Source organism: Trachurus japonicus, chromosome 13 (genome assembly GCF_045865225.1).
Source record: "Trachurus japonicus isolate A0001 chromosome 13, Traja_1.0".
Lineage (NCBI taxonomy): Eukaryota > Metazoa > Chordata > Actinopteri > Carangiformes > Carangidae > Trachurus > Trachurus japonicus.
In genome coordinates, this window is record NC_140919.1 from 30,752,531 (window position 1) to 30,771,503 (window position 18,973).

The window sequence follows — 18,973 nt, forward strand, 5'->3', positions numbered from 1 at the left end:
CATACCAGTGCAAAACATGTTCCCCATCTGCCTCACAAAGTCATGTCATGTCAGGAACTTTTGTATGGAAAGAGGAGGGGGAAAAGATGAATGGCCAGGAACTGTTCAAAGACAATTACAAAGCAAGAAGATGCATTTTCATTGCTTATAACAGTGTTTTGGTCTCAGTATTTTCATGACATTTCAGTCTTTTATCTTGACATTTGAAATAGATTTTTTTTTAAAGACTTCATGGTGAACTACAAAAGGCCTCCTGGTCCCTGCCGATTCTTGCATCCACTCACCGCCTCACTTTTAACCTTCCATCAACCCCTTCTCAACTTCTCCGGCACCCCAGGAGTTGTATTAATAATATTACTAGCAGGGGGGAACAAACCAGGGTCTGTGGGCTGCCTTGGTGCTGCAATTTAGAGCTTTAATGGCAACCTGTGAATGGATGTGTGCCAGGGGGAATCCCACAGGTTGGTCCACAGGGGTGAGGTCAGCAGGCGTAGCTGCAATAACCTCCCACCACTCACTTTATTGGCCTCCTCCGATTGGGTTTTTATTAAATCTCAAGCACATGCAATTGTTCCTGCTAGGTGGAGGCAACTTAAAAGCCTCAGTCTTCCTGAAACATGATGAAGAGTCTGTTCGAAAGAACATTACACCCACAGATTAAAAGACAGCTTGAAAGATAATACATCAATATCATCTGTAGCTTTTCAATCAGTTTCTGTTGGATGTGTTTGTTGAGATTGACAGCTCATAAAGAGTTTTAGTATAACACATAAATAGAAAACTGTCAAGGCAGAGAGCAACAAATCAAGTTTAATATCACACTGAAAATCATTTAAAAAACAGTATTTGGTGTCAGTTTTACTCCTGAGACTTGTTTTGGTGTTAAGAAGAATATTACAACATAAACTTGTTTTGAAAGAACAATTTTACCTGAAAAACAACAATGACTATTCAGCAAGAGTGGCAAAAAAAAAACAACAATAAAAAAACGCTAACACTGTCACCAAATGACAAAAAGAACAGATGTGAGTGTGAATAAAGTGATTGTAACACTGACTGAAAAGAACGAAACAGCAGCTTGGAGGCAGAGAGGCCTTAAATGGGTTCTAGGCAAGATTTACCATGTGAGGAAAAACAAAGTGAAGATGATTTGAATCTTTTCATGATGATGATGTTGTAATATGAATGAACACATTTTGAGATTTTCATTGCGATTAAATGTTTTTACTTCAAAAACAGATACAGTACCTTTCTGTCTCCCAGTCCTTGAAAATGTATTTGGCATTTAAAAAATGGAGTGTGTGAAATCAAGCCAAAGAAAATAATGGATGTGTGAATAAGAAAAACAATTAAAAGATTAAAAAGAAAAAGTTAAAATCAAGAGGGATGTTGAAAATTGCAGTTAAAATGTATTAATTAAAAAAAAAACATCTCCAACATTGAATAAAACAAGGCAAACTTTGGTGTAATGATGGAGAGAGCACCCTGTGAAACACCATGTCATGCAAATTAAAGCTAAACCCTCAGAGTCGTTTTATCTTTGCCTGGTAACACTTTGCTGCTTTCAGAGACTAGGAGCTGGATCCAGTGTGAGGGGCTCTTTTAGCTTGTCTGATCCACTCACGGAAATATTTCACCTCCAACGCTCGGGCTTCACGAACTGAAGGAGGGTCATGGTTGTTGCTGTAGCGTAGGTCCAAGTGATGGGCTCCGTCAGGAATCATGATGGAGACCAGAGAATCTGTGATGTTGGAGGTCACTCCACCGGCCGACCACGGATCGAGACCTCCGTTACTGAAATACAAGAGCAGAGACATGTGTACTGAGAATAACCCCTCAGACACTTGTGCATGACATACATGTTCCTTCAGACCACAGTGTGTCAATAAACTAATAAACCAGGTAAAGTAAAGTCAGAATTCACTGCATGAAGGCGCCATGTGGAGCAGTAGGTTGAGCGCTGCAGTCGGCCCAGGTTCGTCCCGCATCAGGCAGCCCTTTACTGCACCATTTCCTGTCTCTCTCAACTATACTATCCAATAAAGGCAAAAAGACCCAAAATATACTTAAGAAAAAAAAGAAAAGAATAATTCACTGCATGCGTCTTTCTGAAAAAATGTATTTGAGATTTCCAGATCTCGCATCAAATTGCTCATTACCAGACGGTTTTTCTGCCATGACAGGAGCCGCTTACTGGCATTTAGCCTAATACGACCGACCTTAGTGTTCGTGATTAAGCTACACCAGAGTCAGTGCTTTTTCATTTACATTTTACAAGCGTCTGTCTACCTCCTGTGGCTACACAGAAGGCTGCTCTTAATTTGCCTGAAATAAAAGCCGGCCAGAATCTGCACTTTAATTGAGCTCACCGTACTAGATGAACCAAAAAATCACAGGGAACCTTCTGCCCGAGTCTGTTTACCTGAAGATGATGTTGCTATGAGAGGCGATGTCCTTCCCCCCGTAGACCGTGCCTGCCCAGTTGGCTCGCGGCCTGACACCAAACATTGCATTACACTCATCAGAGAAGGCCTGGTAGTTCCACTCCGCGGGTTCAAACATATCCTGTACGCCATCTGTGCACATGGGCATCACCATCTCTGTGCAGGCCTGTGATGATGAATTAAACGCATATTCATTCATACAGGTAAAAGCTGCCCACTGACACATCTGTGTGCCAATTTCATCAGCGTGACAAGACTTATCGCTTCACCCTGCGTCACCACACCTGGTACCACCAGCCGAGATAACCCAGGCTGCCGGTCGCTGTCTGGGATGTGTTTAGACATGAGGAGCTTCCTGTGTAGTTGTAGTAGACTTTCGCTGCTTGGGAGACACCGTGCAGTAGCTGGTCGTCGGACACAGTGGAATCGAAACCAAGATATTTGCACACCACCTTAAACACACGACGCATAACACACAAAACATAAGAGAATTAGCAACATGTTTGTAATTATATAACAGTTTAGATGAGCTGTGAAAACTATAGATTCAAAGATTTAAGGGAAAAATCAAATATCTCATTACCTCACAGTGTCATAAACAAGACCCCTTCACATTTTGCAGTTGTAAATTGGATCAAACTGCCTGTCAGTTTTTGGAACATCAATCAACCCTCAATATCCCATACTGACAGTAAAAATATGCTTTGACTTTTGGTACATTGGCAAAAAATGTCTCAAAGAGTGAAATATCTCATTTTATGCAGTACTTTGTAGAAGCCTCACTGGCAGCAATTACTGCTTCAAAACTTTTCATGCCTGCATTTGGACAGTTTGTCTAATTCTTCCTGCCAGATCCTCTCAAGCTCAACACGATTGGATGGGAAGTTTCTGTGAACTGCCATCTTCAAGCCTCTCCTCATGTTCTATGAGGTTTAAGTCTGGGCTTTGGCTGGGCCACTCAAGGACAGTCTCGGACTTGTCCCAAAGCCATCCCAGCATTTTCTTGGCTCTTTGCTTTGGGTCATTGTCGTGTTGGAAGCTGAACTGATGCCCCAGTCTCAGGTCGCGTGCACTCAGGAGCAGGTTTTCGTCAAGGACCTCTCTGTATTTGGCCGCATTCAACCTTCCCCCGGTTCTGATTAATCTCCCTGTCCTCAACACTGAGAAGCCCCGCCCCATAGCCTGATGCTGGCGCCACCATGCTCCACCAGGGTGCTGTTAGCCAGGTGATGAGCGGTGCCTGGTGTTCGAGGTTTTGCACAAAATTGTTCAGTTTTTTTTCTCATCAGACCAATGAATATTTTTCCTCATGCCCTGGGAGTCATTTGCTGCCTGGGAAAGTCCAAGTGGCCCAGTCCTATGCCTTTTACTCAAAGTGTAGACTACTTCAACTCTATAATTATCCATAGCCATCACTCTCCTCAAACTAGTTCAGGATACCCTAGCCAGACTTTTTATTGTCTGTTAAAGAGCTGATTTTAAAGATTTCACTGATCACTTTAAAAGCATGCCAGGTCCTGGCCCCGAGCTCCAGTGCAGAGTCAGACGAGCCAGTGTGCAGTCTTAGATCCATGTTCAAGTAAAACTGAAGCTTAAAAGGTGACAGTACTTTTTCCATCAGGGCTGTTCAACTTTTGAACAACCGGCCTGAGGAAATCAGGCAGAATCAGTAACTTCTTTTAAATCACTTCTGAAAACATTTTTTATAGACTTGACAGACTTTTATGTGATGTCTTTTAATCGTCTCTTTATCATCTCCATATCAACCTTTTATCGCTTTTACTGCCTGTGTGTGTCTTTCTATATGGCATCTGCTCTCTCTGATTGTTGTTATCTATACTGAAGCATATTGTTAGCCCTCCCTCTCGACCTTATGTCTGTCGTGCTTTTGACTGTTATCGCTTTTGAATCATGTCTCAAAGCACCGTTTGAACTCAGTTTTAAAAGGTGCTGTATAAATAAAGTTGCTATTATTATTAAAGTGACGCCTGTTTAGTCACTCTACTATAAAGGCTGCTGTGAGGGCGGTGGAGTGCTGCTGGGGTTCAGGGGGATTTTTGAAGCTCGGTTGGGTTCTTGGTCACTTCCCTAATCAAAGCCCTTCTTGCCTGGTTACTCGGCTTGGCCAGTCGACCAACTCTAGATTGTTGTTGAGGCCACTGTTCTGCCAACATTAAAGCTTTGGAAATGGTTTTATACCCCTTTGCACTGATCAATGAGTTTTTGTTCTGACGTGCATTGTGAACTCTGGCACTTTATATGCATAGGTGTATGTAAACTTTCACTCATCCATTCAGTTTACCACAGGTGGAGTCCAGTCAAGTATTCAGGAAAGGAAAATAAACACAGGAAAGAGAAACAATGTATGCACATTTGTAAATAAATGTTTCACCTTTTGATTCTTAATACATGCCAACACATTTCTAAAACATCTTTTCACTTTTTAATAGCGGGTAAGTGAATGTTTTTTGGCAAATTGTATCCATTATAAATAAAATGTACAACACAACACAAGTGCGTAAAAAGTGAAGGGGGTCTGAATGCTTTCTAAAGCAACTGTATATCCAAGTTGTTTACAAGACTGAAGATTGCTTTCTTGTAGGCCATTAAGTGTTTTCCACATAAAAAGTGGTGGCGCCTGATTTGCATATGAAATTCCCTGGAATGAACTAGAATTTATTGCTCTAATCTTGGCACAAGAGGGGGAAAAAGAAACGTCCATTTACCTAAAGCTAGTGATCTAAATGAGTGAAAATGTAAAGGTTTTGCTCTCATTACCACTGTTTTGTCTGACCATGGTTGATTTCTCAGAATTAATAGCGTGGATGATAAATATTTGAGTTTGAGCTTTTGTTTGATTTCGCTGCATGTTGTTATGGTTGCAGCAGCGGAGTTGGCCGTGGCTGTTGTTCTGCACTCTTTGTGGGGCAGGGGAACTGGGCTTTCTTGTTTGGATGTTGGAGGGGAGCTGCACTAGTGTGGAGTCTGTTACTAAGGCTTTTGTCTGCGGGCTGGGGAGGAGTTGGTGGTCGATGGATGAGGAGGGCCACAGACATGTCCAACCCAAGATTTATACCGTGAAAAAAAAACACTGCAATTGCTGCAAAGCATCTTCTCCTTACTTTTCAGATAGGATTAGGCTTATACATTCATCTCTGCCAACAGATTTCCCTCCTCTAAGCCCTCAATACCCCGTTCTCACACTCACTCAGATAATCACATTAGCTTTGTCATTAAAAAAGCTCCTCTTTGCACCCACTGCCTAAACCGCTTAAACCACCCATAGGGGTCGCATACATTAAAGGCAAAGAGCCAAAAAACTCAAAATGACCATTTAGTTTGTTTCATCTAACACCGTGTTTTCAGATCTAGATGGTGGCTAAATGATAAATAAACAACAAAAAAATGTATCAGTGTAGTCAAAGTTTTAGTTTCCGAGAGCTGTATGGGCCAAACAGAGGCGGCTTGAAGTACCAAACGGAGAACTGGGGGTCAAAAGCAGGGCTTGGTTTATGCACGTGACATGCCAAGGTGACTGGTAGAATACACTGCACCCAAGTCAATCAGCCTCCGGAAAACAGCCGTTGTACTGTCACAAGCTGTTTTACATGAAAACAAAAGGTATTTTGTAACTCTGACAGGAAAGAGAGTTATACCTTAAAACCCTTTTCTTTGTTTTTGCATTAGCCACATTAGATGCATTTTTTAAAATTCATTTTAATTTTGGCAAGTTACTGCAGTTACTTTTTCACATCAAGTGTCTAGTGAAGTATTTGTTACAGTCCCATTCAAATGAGAGTGGTGAAACTTTGTTTAACGGCCTCATGAGCCGCACTGGGCAAATGTCCTCTTTCTGTGGTGCCGTGTGAGCGTCCTAAGAGGAACACCTCAGAGATCTGACGGAGTGTGCAAATGAAAAGACTATTGGTTCGAGAGAAGAAAAGAATGGTGGCTTACTTGTAGCTGCTCATCTAAAGAATACTTAAAAACTAAAAGAAGCCAGATCCTTATGAATATTAATGAAGTTAATTGACAGCTGTTGTAAACAAAAGCTTGAAGACCACAACAAACACTTGTAACACAATTGGCTGAAACACACATTGATTTCAATTAAGGACAGGCTGTCAGGCCAAATATGGTGCTTAACCAAAGACAAACAAAATCCAAAACTGCAGTTAAAGCAGAAGTAAGTGATATATTTGTGTTAATATAAGTCTTAAATAGTTATATCTTCCGACAGCAATCACTTACATAGAGTGTTTGGACCGAAACACGGGTCTCTCAGTCCCTCTGCTCTGCTCTGAGCCGAGGAGAAAACATTTATCGTATCCTACAGTTTTTATCCAATGAGGAGAGAGAACGGCATGCAGGGCTGTGTATGCAGCCAAGGGATGCCGTGAATGTGGTGACGTAGGGACGAGGACTGTTATGGTGCGTTCAAGGAAACTCGTAACTCGTGTTTTTCCGACCTGTGAAGTCGTACCAGTTCGATCTGGTACGAGTTCACGGGTCGGAAGTTACGAGTGGCCGTTATAGTGACTTTCACAGGTAAAACAGGTCGGAAAAAGCCTACCTGGAACGCAGCATTAGCCAAAACGACCGGATCGCTTACTTCTGCTTTAAGTTAAAAACTTAAATGAGAAACTAGTATTTAGTAATAGTTTTAGGGCCCTATAAGCAACAACTGCTAAAGGTAAGCCTAGAAATACTGGTCTAAGCTTAAATAGAGAATTTAACAGTGTTGGGCAGTAGCGTCGTTACAAGTAGCGGCGTTAGTAACTTAACTACATTTCTCAGTAGCGTGGTCGTAGCGTCGCTGTTTTCTACATCAAATAGCTTTTCAGTAGTTAAGCTATTTTATTGATCAGTAGCGTGGTAGCGTCCACAGAAGCTACATTTCCCCAGGCATTTCTAGACCTTAAATGCACCGCTTCCATGTGACGTCATGTACGTATCTGTTGATGCCCGTCTGCTGCAGCGGGGCAGCACCGGGCAGCACGCAGCAGGTGACAGAGGAGGAGGGATAGTTAAGTTCGTGAATCAGAGCTGTAGCTGGACAACTTTATCGCTGCACAGCGACCGCGCGCACCGTTGCACGTCGCTCCAAGAGCCGGTGCCGGTGCGTCCTGTCTGCAGCGGAGACACGGCCACTGAGAGGCTGAGTGAGGGGACCGTTCCTGTAGGAACGCACCTTTTAATGAATCAAACCAAACACCCTGAACAGCATGCTGAGTAGGCTACGAGAGGGAGAGACGGCTGCAGCAGTTAAAACGAAAGCTCCTCGTCCCAGCATGTCGCCCACTCCGTCCGCGGCTGACAGCTTTTAAAACAGTGTTTCCCAACCTTGGGGTCGGGACCCCACGTGGGGTCGCTTGAAATTCAAATGAGGTCGCCTGAAATGTCTAGTAGCCTAATTGATGAATTAAAAAAAAATCTGACCAAGAAAGGTTAGGAACCACTGTTTTAAAAGACACTTTTTTTTTTGGGAATGTACTTGCATAGATCTTTCACTCACAATGGGACGATATAGGCCTAAATGAAAAACTTTATTTAACTTCTTGTGCTTTTTTGATGAGCAACGGCAACTGGCATATTCAAAAACTGTCAGAATAGTCAATAATTCTTTGAAAATTAAGTCTAAAAAAATATTTTATTTATCCAGTAGGCCCTATTAAAAAAAATAAAAAAAACAACAACTTTAAAACCACTTTCGGTATTCGGTATTATTCGGTTATTCGGCCAAGCGTTTTGATTTTATTCGGTATTCGGCTTCGGCCAAAAAAATGCCATTCGATGCACCCCTACTTGGAATTAAGTTGGTTTGATGTAAAAAAAAAAATAGCTTTGATGTAGCTAAGCTACTTTTGTCATTTTATTGTAGCGTAGCTTGCTACATTTCTCTGGTGGGTAGCTTTAGTGTAGTGAAGCTTCATTTCATGTAGAGTAACTTGTAGCTTAGCTCACTACATTTTCCAAGTAGCTTGCCCAACACTGGAATTTAACTACAGTGTCTGTTCATACCTGGATGGGCCAGCGAGGCAGCGGCTGGAGGAAGTTGGCTTCGTACGGGTAGTCCACCATTGCCAGATTCACCCAGGTTTCCTGAAGCCAGCTCTTGAAGCCGAGAACATCAATGCTGTTTTTAAGTGGCCTGCACAAGCTGAATTCCTCTGACAGCCACTGAAGACCAGATGCTTTTCACAGGAGAACAAAAAATTATTCATGTCATGTCATGTCATCAGTAACTCATTTTTAATATAAGCCATGTTATCATGTGTCACCTCTGTATCTATGGCACTACTTGGTACTAAGGTACTAAGCTCCTCTAGGTTCTCTTAGATGCCATAAAACCTCCTTGTTGCTTTAGCTCTTGTTAAATACTAGTAAAATGACTATTATCTTATCATGGGTGAAGGTAAAACGTGAAATGTCCAGTTCTGAAGATAATAGGCTACTCATTTATATTCACAGAAAACCTCCTATCGTGTTTCATCCTTCTAGAAAGGTGCAGTGACAAAAAAGGAATGGAACGGAGAAACACCTTAAGTGAAGCCGGACGTCTTCCTGTCAAAAATACTTTCTATGTTAACCATCAAATTTCATTCAGCATCGGTTGCAGGATCAGCAGCAACCATCACTTTCTCATAACTTGTTCTAATGCCTGTTCTCACAATCCCAGGTCTTTGGGACACACAAAACCGACAAAGTAACAACCATTATCCACTTATTTGAGGTTTTTAGGTTACTGAGATTGGAAAAAGATTACTTACATAATTTCTTCCCTGTTACACTATATGTTAGCTGACATTATGATAAAGTTGTCTTACTTCTTACTAATTTGCCATGTGATATTGATCAATACGGCTGCAAACTCTCAGTGTAGCTTCTTTGTGCCCTGGCTCCGGTGAATGCTTTGTCTGTGGGTGTATGGTGACATGCTCGGTGAACTAATAATCCTTATAGCATGTGGAGTATTTCTCTTTTGGTTAGGATAGTATCTAACTGCATTTGGAAAATACTGGATGTGCGTTGATAAAATGCTTAAAAATGATTCATAGGTTGTATCCAATAGCTTTATCATTTTTTTTTTTACAAATTATTGACCAAATATGTGAGTTAAAAGCCATTCATAATTAATACGACCATTTGGGTTGCCAGATTGGGACAATCCCCTTCCAGTATAACACTGCCTCTGTCTGTTCAACTGGTTGTTTATTTCATTATTAATTATATTCAGTAAATACGATAATGTAAGGGGCACTTGGTTAACTAAAAAGACAAAACAAGTGTAATGTTGAAGGAGGATTTTCTATAACATAACAACCTGTAACATGTGGAACAGTGTATTTGTAAATGATTGGTTCATAACTAATGAAATCATTAATTACATTTTATAAATCCTTTGCAACGGCCTTATGAGAACGTGGTTTCAGATTTTTTGTTGTGTGCAGTTATCTTCAGTGGTGTGACAAGAATAACAATTACTACTTAATTCAATAAAGGATTTTCCTGCAGTTTTGTGACAGTGGAAAAGGAACCAGGGGAATGCGAGAAGGCATATTTTTCTTATCTGGTGTGAGCGGAAGACTGAAAAACTCAGACAGTCTAAGTTATGCAGGTTATAAATTTAATGGATCCACATATTCTCTCTCACAATCTGTCCTCTGTGGAGAGGCTCTAGAGTTTATACCCAGTGGCACTACAGGTTTAAGTAACAGCTGTCTGGTTTCAGGCTTTAATAGACGACTGCACCACTTAAAATTGTGGACCATATGGACAGAAAGTGGCACAAACCACGAGCCTTCCTCACAGATAATATTTAACATGATTTATTGATTACTCTGAATAATTCAAATAAGTCCCACTTCCTGTAATATGACAGATAAGATAAATCAGCCCCTGAATGTTCAACTTACCAGTGGAGGAGACGTTATTAATAGCTTTCCACGACTTTCTAATGTTTGCATCACAGTTATAGCCGCTTTTGGCAAAGTCCTGTGTTACTATTTTGTAGAAGTCTCCACATGGCACCATACCAGGGAACTGCCATATTGGTGCGGAGGCTGCCAGAGCTCTGAAATGCAAGAAGAAGCAAAACCATTTTAGATTTTGCTCTCATTCCCTTATCCTTTGCAATCTGTGAATCACAGTTGTGTAAGGTGGAAGGCAGGACAGGCGCAAAGAAAGTCAATAGAGCACAGATGCAAACTCTGTTTCCTAATGTCTCATACTTGTGCAGTGCCTTCTGTAAACAGATTCACCCTCTTGGCTCAACTGAACATCTGGTGTTTGATATGGATATTCATTTACCAACATGAGTTGATGAGGGCAAAATACTGAACAAGCACTCCCTTCGGTGTCCTCTGCTGTGAAATGACTGCTTAGGTAAACATGAGGCTGATGTGTACATGCACCATTACGTAACTTCAGGGTGTGGAAGATCTTTTTTTTTTTTTTTTTAATAAAAATGTTCTACTGATTAGAGGGGCAAAATGCAAAGATGACTGATGCACTTCTGGTTAAATTTAATCTACAGGTCCTGATACATTACCCAACAACTATATTGGGGTATTTCATCCTGAACCAGGCAGAGAGCATCCCTCCATAGGAACCTCCGACAGCGATGACGGGGCTCTGCTGGGCTCCAGGTAAAGTGCTCTTCAGGTCCTGAATAAGGACTGCAAAATCTGCCAAAGCCTGCTCTGAGGTCAGGTAGTTCAGGTGTTTGTTGTCCTGCAAAAGCAAAAGCCAAGATTGTTCCAAAGTTAAATAGGCATCATGTAGAAGATGAACACACATGCACTTCAAATAATTTTCTGGCACTTAAAGCAGAAGTAAGCCGAATGTTTGTGTCTTAAATAGTTATATCTTCCGACAGCAATCACTTATATAGAGTGTTTGGTCTGAAACACGGGTCTGTCAGTCAGTCTGCTCTGCTGTAAGCCGAGGAGAAAACTTTCCTTGTATCCTACAACCTTTATCCAATGAGGAGAGAGAACGGCATAAAGGGGTGGTCCTCTCTGTGTGTGCAGCCAAGGGATGCGCGTGAATGTGGTGATGTAGGGACGAGGGCGGGGACTGCTAACTCCATCGGCTGACGACCGGATCACTTACTTCTGCTTTTATGTGAAATTTTGGTTGGAAGTTATTTTATCACCTTTAGCTACAAGAATTTCAGAATGTCTGCACCTGCTGATTGAGTTATTTTCAGAAAAAAAGTACACAGTCAAAGTCCTTCGTCTCTGACACAGTTCACTTTGTTTTTGGTTATGTTATAATGTTAAAATAGGAAAATTATACTAATCAAACATAATCAGATTTTAGACAGAATTAGAGATCTCCTTGAGTAGCATGGCATCTTCACTTACACTGTAAGAGTCTTGCCCAAATGGCAGAGATTCTCCATAGTAACGATGCTCTGCAAAAACCAGCATGGCACCCAACTCCTCCGCAATCTCCCACATGAAACCCTGAAGAGAGACAAAGATAGGTGTCCAATTAGATGGAGGACTGTGTGCTGTGTAAATACAGGGCTGTAGAGAATGTATTTACAGTATTGTTGCAGAACCAGGTGATGTCGCCTTCATTGCCAGTGTAGAACAAAATAGGTCCTGCAGGTTGCTTCCAGTGCTCGTCAGCCACAAGGTATCTCTGCTTGAAGGTGGCATCCTCCAGGAAACCAAAATGATCAATCTGAAACAAATGAAAACATGTTGCTAAATAAAATGACAATATAATCTTAAATGTGGTCACTTATGAAAGCTGAAAAGAAAAGTACATATAAGATGTAAACATATACGTATATGAAAACTTTTTAACAATTTAATTTTAAAGGAATTGGAATGCCTCAACGTATTGATGTACTTTTGTAAGTAAGCTTATATTTGAAGACATAAAATAAATGGGTCATTTTTAACTATTCATCCAGAGGATGCATACAGCATATACCCTTACAGATGACATACTGTTTTATTTCTTCAACATCTTAATATATCACAATGTTTACTTGGATGAACTGTGTGTAAAATTGTGCTGTCAGTACACAAAATAAACACCTCACTTTTGTCAACTCTGTTGCCTCATGTGTTAATGATTATGTTGCAACTTGTGACCTTTACAGCCAGACATTAGCAATGAGTAACACGTTTGTGAGGTAACCGCAATGTGACAGATGCACACATCGTTTGTGACATTTTTAACATTTAGTTTCTCTTGACTCAGCGTTGATTTAGAAGCTTTTGAGGCAGCAGTTAAGTGAATAATAAGCAGTGATACTGAAGAGCGAGCATCCCCACTGAAACTAACATTCAAAGTGCAGTTAAATTAGGAACATTTCTCCCTTTGAAACATGAGGCAGCTGCAGAAAATCAGAGGCAGAAGCAGAAAATGTTAAATATGATCCGAAAGGATGATGAGGATGATCTCTTGTGAATTGGTCCCAATTTGGTTGACAGAAAACTCATCACAGCAATTATATTACTGATGATAAATTCAACAAAACCTTTTAGAAGATGCAGACAACTCCACACAAACAGCTCTGAGGTGGGTGTAATCAGCGGATACCTGGCCCGGTGCCAACTATGGTGTTTTGAAATGACTGTCCTGAGGTTGGATTCAAGGGTAATTAGCCCCAATTTGTATTAAAACATGTTGGAGCCAGTTTAAGGGATGCCACATTAGTTCCACTTTAGATGAGCTCTGAGATATCCTTTCATCAAACCTCAGGGATTCTGGGGTATCTTCCCCTTTCAACTATATTTCCTGTATTCTTTATTAAACAAAGGCAGAAAGAAACCAACAACTTCACAGAGCCGACAACCCCATGAGGCTACTGAGTTGTCCAACCCCTGAAACAGCCCCTGCACTTAATACAAAATGTTTTTGTTTTGTCTCCCCCCCTCTTCGCTCTCTTCCCTCCTCAGTGGATACAAAGGAGGCAGCGATTTTATGAGCCAATGACAGCAAAAAGATGCCGGGGCCTCAATGTGTTCATTCAACCCACGACTCCTTAGTGCTTGGCAGTGTTTTTAAGTGTGAGGGGACCATGAGACAGTTTAAAGGAAACATTCGGTAGCAAAAGAAGTTTCAGATGCATCAGCTGTCCAAAGTGGAGGGTGAGAAACTTCTCAACAAACCGTTTTAGTGACTGTGTGTCATCTAAGAAGTTGCATAGTTTATTTAGATTTGGACTTTTCACTCATTTTGAGTTTGACTTTTCTTTTCACACCAAGGTTTTCAAATGGTTGTTGTCTGATTTTAGAAGTGAAGCTCTTCAATAGCTCTTCAAGTCTTAAAGTTCATTTAACTCTCAAAGAAAAATATTCAAATTTACATCTATGAGAGAAAATGCCAAAGCAAAAGTGGTTGAATGTATGAAGTGCTTCAGCAAAAGGACCCCTGGTGAGTTCTCTATCACTTGCGCCCACTCAGTATCCACATCACAAAACCCATGAGGCTGGTTTTGTAAGATCCACACCCTGATAAGAGAGTGCCCCCATGTGGTTACTGCGGGCAGGATTTGGAACACCGTTCTTTCCTATTAAAATTCAGTGCACACTTGATACATCTACTGGACCAGTGTGTGAACTATGGCACAAGAAAGAAAGCTGCATCTGTTGCCCAGAAATTGGACACATGATGGAAACAAGAGCAGCGCAAGCTCCAGTAAACGACAGCACTTAATTTAGAGGATGCTCGAGGACACTTCCATTCATTGTCTGGAGGCAAAATGCAGTCCAGAGGATTTCCTCTGGACAACTGCTGGATCACTTGGTGCTCTCTTTTTGCAGCAGCTCGTCTCACGAACCACACACCACCGAGTGTAGAAAAAGACTGCATGACTGATGATTATTTTATGACAACAGCAGACGTGCTACTGGTGCTGAAAAGTGGATTACAGGGATTTTTTTGCACTTCTCAAAAAGAAGCACAGAGTTTCCTTTCCTTAGTTTGTTTGACAAAAAAAAATACACATCAGACAAGACAATGCGTGTGAGAAGGGAGGAAATGGTCTTTATCTTCTTGTCAGCTTGGCTGATTAGGCAGGATGCCGTGGGCTGGACCAGGTGTAGGGTATTGTCCCCAAATCCAAACACTGTTCAGTGCACAAACACCATTAACAGTGTGCAGATATAAAACTGAGGGCTTCAATTTTATCTGTTGATTATTTTCTTCATTTATTGATTAAATGTTTGTCCTATAGAACATCATAAAGTGGTCAAAATGCCCATCACATATTCTGAGACCCCAGTGAGACAACTATCCTGTTTTGCCTGCCAACAGTCAAAAACACAAATATTTTATCAAAATGTAAAACAAAGGGAAGCAAAGCCTCACACTGAACCTGGAACCGTTACATATTTTTCCAAGTAAAAAGAAAAGGCCAAATGACTTGAATATTGACTCTATTATCAAAATAATAATCACCTAATCATTAGAGCTGATTGCCAGTGCTTTGCCAACATATACTTCATATTAATCTGGATATTATTCCATAAAACCATAATCCTCTCACTGATTCATACAAAAAGCATTGGGATTTTTATCTGTTCACTTTTTTGTGTGCTGGATTGTCTTTTTGTGATGTCCACATATGGATCTTTGAAAGTGGTCACAAAATCTCTCTTTTGATTAAGTTTACATGGGAACAGGCTTAGATGTTCAGTCTGTATTCAAAATCTTAGGCTATTAGATGTTATGAAGCACAACTGGGGAAAACCCACCGAACAATATAACAAGGAAAATTCAGCCCACTTCTCCCCATTAAGCCAGGGAGTGGCCCTGAGTTTGTATAACAACTGATCTTAATTGGTAATGAGATATTCCAAATAATATTTCTGATTCTATCCTAATTTATAACACTAATAATTGTCTTGGGTTACTTTAATGTTTTTCTACTAAACAGCAGTAATGACAGAACCTTACTAAGTTAAGATTCACTCAGTTAGGCTCTAGTTTTAGGCTGCAGTTTTATGGAGCACCTAATGCACTCTTGCACCTAATGCACCATCTTGATCCGTGTTCTGTCATGGTATTTAAAACAGCGAATCAGTACAGTGAAGTTGAAGAGGGACTCATTCTGTCAAATGTCTATTTAGTGTCTAATCATCACAGTTTGGATTTACACCAAGATAATAGGACATGACATCCTTCCGGTGCGGTGGACCTGGTTGGTTAACGTATCACAACATCCCTGATTGCAGGAAGAAAAGAGTCATTACCACAAAAGTTCAGTCTTGTGATTGTGTGAGTCAGGTTCACAAGTCACTAGATGTGATGCTGTGTTACATACAGCTACACACGCTCACTGTGCAACCTGACCCCCCATGAAGAAAGAGTAAATGGAAAATGTAAAGGCTTGAAAGAAGATCTCTCAAACCCCCCTGAGGTAGAGTGTTTCAGACTCACTGGGCCCTGGAGACCTTTTTAGGCTCTGAGCCAGGAGGGATAGTTACAGTTCTGCTGGCAAGAGCAGAGCCAATTGTGATAGTTTTCCCTTCACTACAGGAAGCCCGAGGGAAGCACCTATTGTTTGTAGACAAAACACATGGGCAACTTCTACAGCGTTAAGTACATTGAGCATATTAGAAAGAGCAAGTGGTGCAGATATAAGTAAATAGCAAACAATGAAGCCAGGTAATGGTAATGTGGAGGTAATAAAAAAAGTTAGCTAAACATATTGAACCATCATTAATACCAGTCTTAGCAGAAAACACTCTACCATGGTTGTCCTGTCAATATCCGTTTGTCATTAGGCTGCTATAGACTTTCTGTTATGTCACAAAATGTTTCAAAATCACTTTGATTTGGATTATCACACCTTTACAACACTTAGGTAGCCTACTCAGTGCACCATAAATAGTTTGCAATTTTAAAAGTGAAGTGAAAGAGAAAGAAGCAAAAGAGGAAGAAACCAGTTAGGGGAAAAACAGTTCATAGAGTAGCTAAACTTTATACTTCATAGGCTAAACTTTATTTATAAGTATAGGTTGAAGTAAGTTATAAGAGAAAACTTTAAAACTCACCTTCTGGTCAAAGTAAAACGTCTGATAGTTGATGGGTGTCTTGGTAGAGTAAGATGACCCACCGAGCCTGGTGAAAAGTTGTGATTTGAGTGCGATCACGTGTAAAGAGCCCAAACACAGCGTTAGGATGCAGACAGCTGCAGCTCTGTCCACTGTCCCTGTCCTCCTGCCTCCAGCCCCCATCGCTGCCTCTGTCAAACTAAGCTCACAACAAAGTGATCTTCAACACATGATCAGCAGCTCGCAGGATCTCCCCCCCCTCTCTCTCTCTCTCTCCCTCTGTTTGCTCGCCAAGGGAAGAGGAGACCTGTCCCGTCAAACAGAGGAAGCGAGACTCGCCTGTCAGCAAACCGAGAGAGGTGTAGTTTGACATGTGACCTATATCCAGAAGCGGCGGCAGCAGCAGCAGCAGCAGCAGCAGCCACGGGAACAGAGCGGAAGCGTCCAGATGTTGGACAGGAAACATCGAGGGGTCAACGTCCCCTCAACATTTTTCACAACTTTAATTTCACTGCAGCCGGACAACACAGCCAGCAGACAGACAGACAGACAGACAGAGCAGACAGTTCCTGCTATAAATATGCTCGCAAGGGATGCTGGGAGACCGAGTTCTACATGTGCACGTTGACGTGAGAAACACGGCCATCTCTCAACGAGTAGGAAGATTTAAAGCTGCGCTCGTTTTAGACTGCGGCCTGGACGGGAACAGCCGGTGACTTCAGGGGTGGGAGATAAAAGCTCTGCTGTCAGGTCCGACACCCTCCACAAGCTCACGACAGTGTCTGATCTCCCAGCGCCGTGCAAAGCTGTCTCCAGTCTTAAGCTAATTGTGCCAGACTGGCTGGGTCACTAAAGATGCACTAACAAAGTTTTAGGCTACAACAGGGCATTGAAACAAACAAAAAACAACAACAACTAAACTGTCTCCGTATTCTTTAAATGGAAATTGTGTCTTGCACTTTTACAGTCTATGGTCTTGCACTGTCTACCTCGTGCAAAGGAAAAGCTGTAGGCTACATTGTGCCCAATATAGGCTATTTGAAACATTTTATACTTTTTCATTATATAGCCTAGGCCTACTGATTAGAAAGATTGTCACATTGCAGTGCCTTTAATGGAAAACGTCAGAGTATCTGGTTCAAAATGATGAAGTGGCCTTTGGTTTAACATTAGAAGAGCCTTTGAAAATTGTCCAAAGGAAGAGGTTTCATTGGCTGATGTTTGAAGCTAGCTCAATAAATGAATTATTATCACAAATGAATAATTTCTATCTGCATGTTTTGCAGGTAGCCACACTTTAATTTGGATTAATATTTTGATATTCATTTATAGCCTAATTGTTACAGTGAAATATGTGTCTTTTGATTATTACTAATTTGCAGGCCTAGTTTGTATTTAATAATAGGCCCTACTCCTACTTATTAATTATAATGCATCATTATTAAGGTGTGATTTCATTGTGTGATTTTTGCTGCTATATTGGCCACTATTCTTTGCTTATGAAACTGAGCTTCCATCTGTCCAGTAGCTGATATTGATTTTGAAAAGGGGTCAGCAATTGGTTTGGGGGCATTGATGCAGAGGAGGCATATTGTGTGCTGCTGACACCATAGACCTATGTGAGCTTCATCATGGTATTGTGTGTCTATATGACAAATAATGCCAGACATGTTGGTGATTGACAAGTCTTAGTTTGCCCTATGCCAATAACAACATCTACTTAGCTCATATAGCCTACCTTACTGGGTTTTACTGACTGAATCCACCTCGTTGACACACAAAGTTCGCAGCTCTTGTAGGGAACTAACCTCAGCAAAATGTCCTGCAACTCTGTTTCTGCAGGACACGCTAACTGAGACACACTGCTCCTCCATGGATGGTTAAATATTCAGTTCACACAAACACGCTGAGTGTAATCAGCAATTAAATGGCCAGCTGCTGGGGATAAAATTATTACTATTAGACTGGATGATGCAAAAGAAATCAGAGTATTTTGGATGTGACTGTAGTAAGAGCCTCGCCCATCTATCACAGGAAATCAACAAAGAAACAGTCTTAAAAATGAGCTGCCAGAGGGAGAAACTCTAATAGATTGCATTTCCTTTAGGGGGGATAACGACTTGCGAAGTGCTTTGGTTAAAAATGCACCACACATCATGCATGTTAATCAGTATGCCCCGACAGTATGTATTTATTGGAGATGCATCTTTTTTCACTTGTTTTCTCTTGCCTCTTGTTATTAGTACAGAAACGCTTTGAATGTCACATTTGTATACCTCAATCATTTAGAAAAGTTTCAGATTGCATTGTTGTCTATCATCAACTATATTAAATGATAATCATTGATGTGAATTTGTCATAATTGCTATGTGAAGCTTTGAGTTATGGCAAAAAAAAGTGTTCTGAGAAGTCACTGACCTTGACCTACCACCAAGATCAATCAGTGCATCGACATTTCAGAATAATAAACTTACATCTAGTAGTCATGTGGTGACCACAGGAAGG

At 41.0% G+C, this 18,973-nt stretch overlaps 1 protein-coding gene across 2 annotated transcripts; it reads right to left on the reverse strand.

The window, feature by feature from the left end:
- Positions 1-1,221: 1,221 nt before the first annotated feature.
- Positions 1,222-17,048, reverse strand: prcp (prolylcarboxypeptidase (angiotensinase C)). 2 transcript variants are annotated; one of them, XM_085795918.1, is made up of 10 exons: positions 16,469-17,048; positions 11,997-12,137; positions 11,813-11,914; positions 10,996-11,177; positions 10,361-10,518; positions 8,466-8,638; positions 2,729-2,896; positions 2,423-2,610; positions 1,569-1,794; positions 1,513-1,528 (listed from the first exon to the last, which is right to left on the reverse strand). In XM_085795918.1, the coding sequence occupies exons 1-9, from the start codon at positions 16,649-16,651 to the stop codon at positions 1,572-1,574; spliced, it is 1,518 nt and encodes a 505-aa protein (XP_085652044.1). In that variant the 5' UTR covers positions 16,652-17,048; the 3' UTR covers positions 1,513-1,528; positions 1,569-1,571. The 2 variants fall into 2 exon arrangements, with proteins under 2 accessions (XP_085652042.1, XP_085652044.1); XM_085795916.1 differs by having other exon boundaries at positions 1,222-1,794.
- Between the last annotated feature and the right edge of the window lie 1,925 nt (positions 17,049-18,973).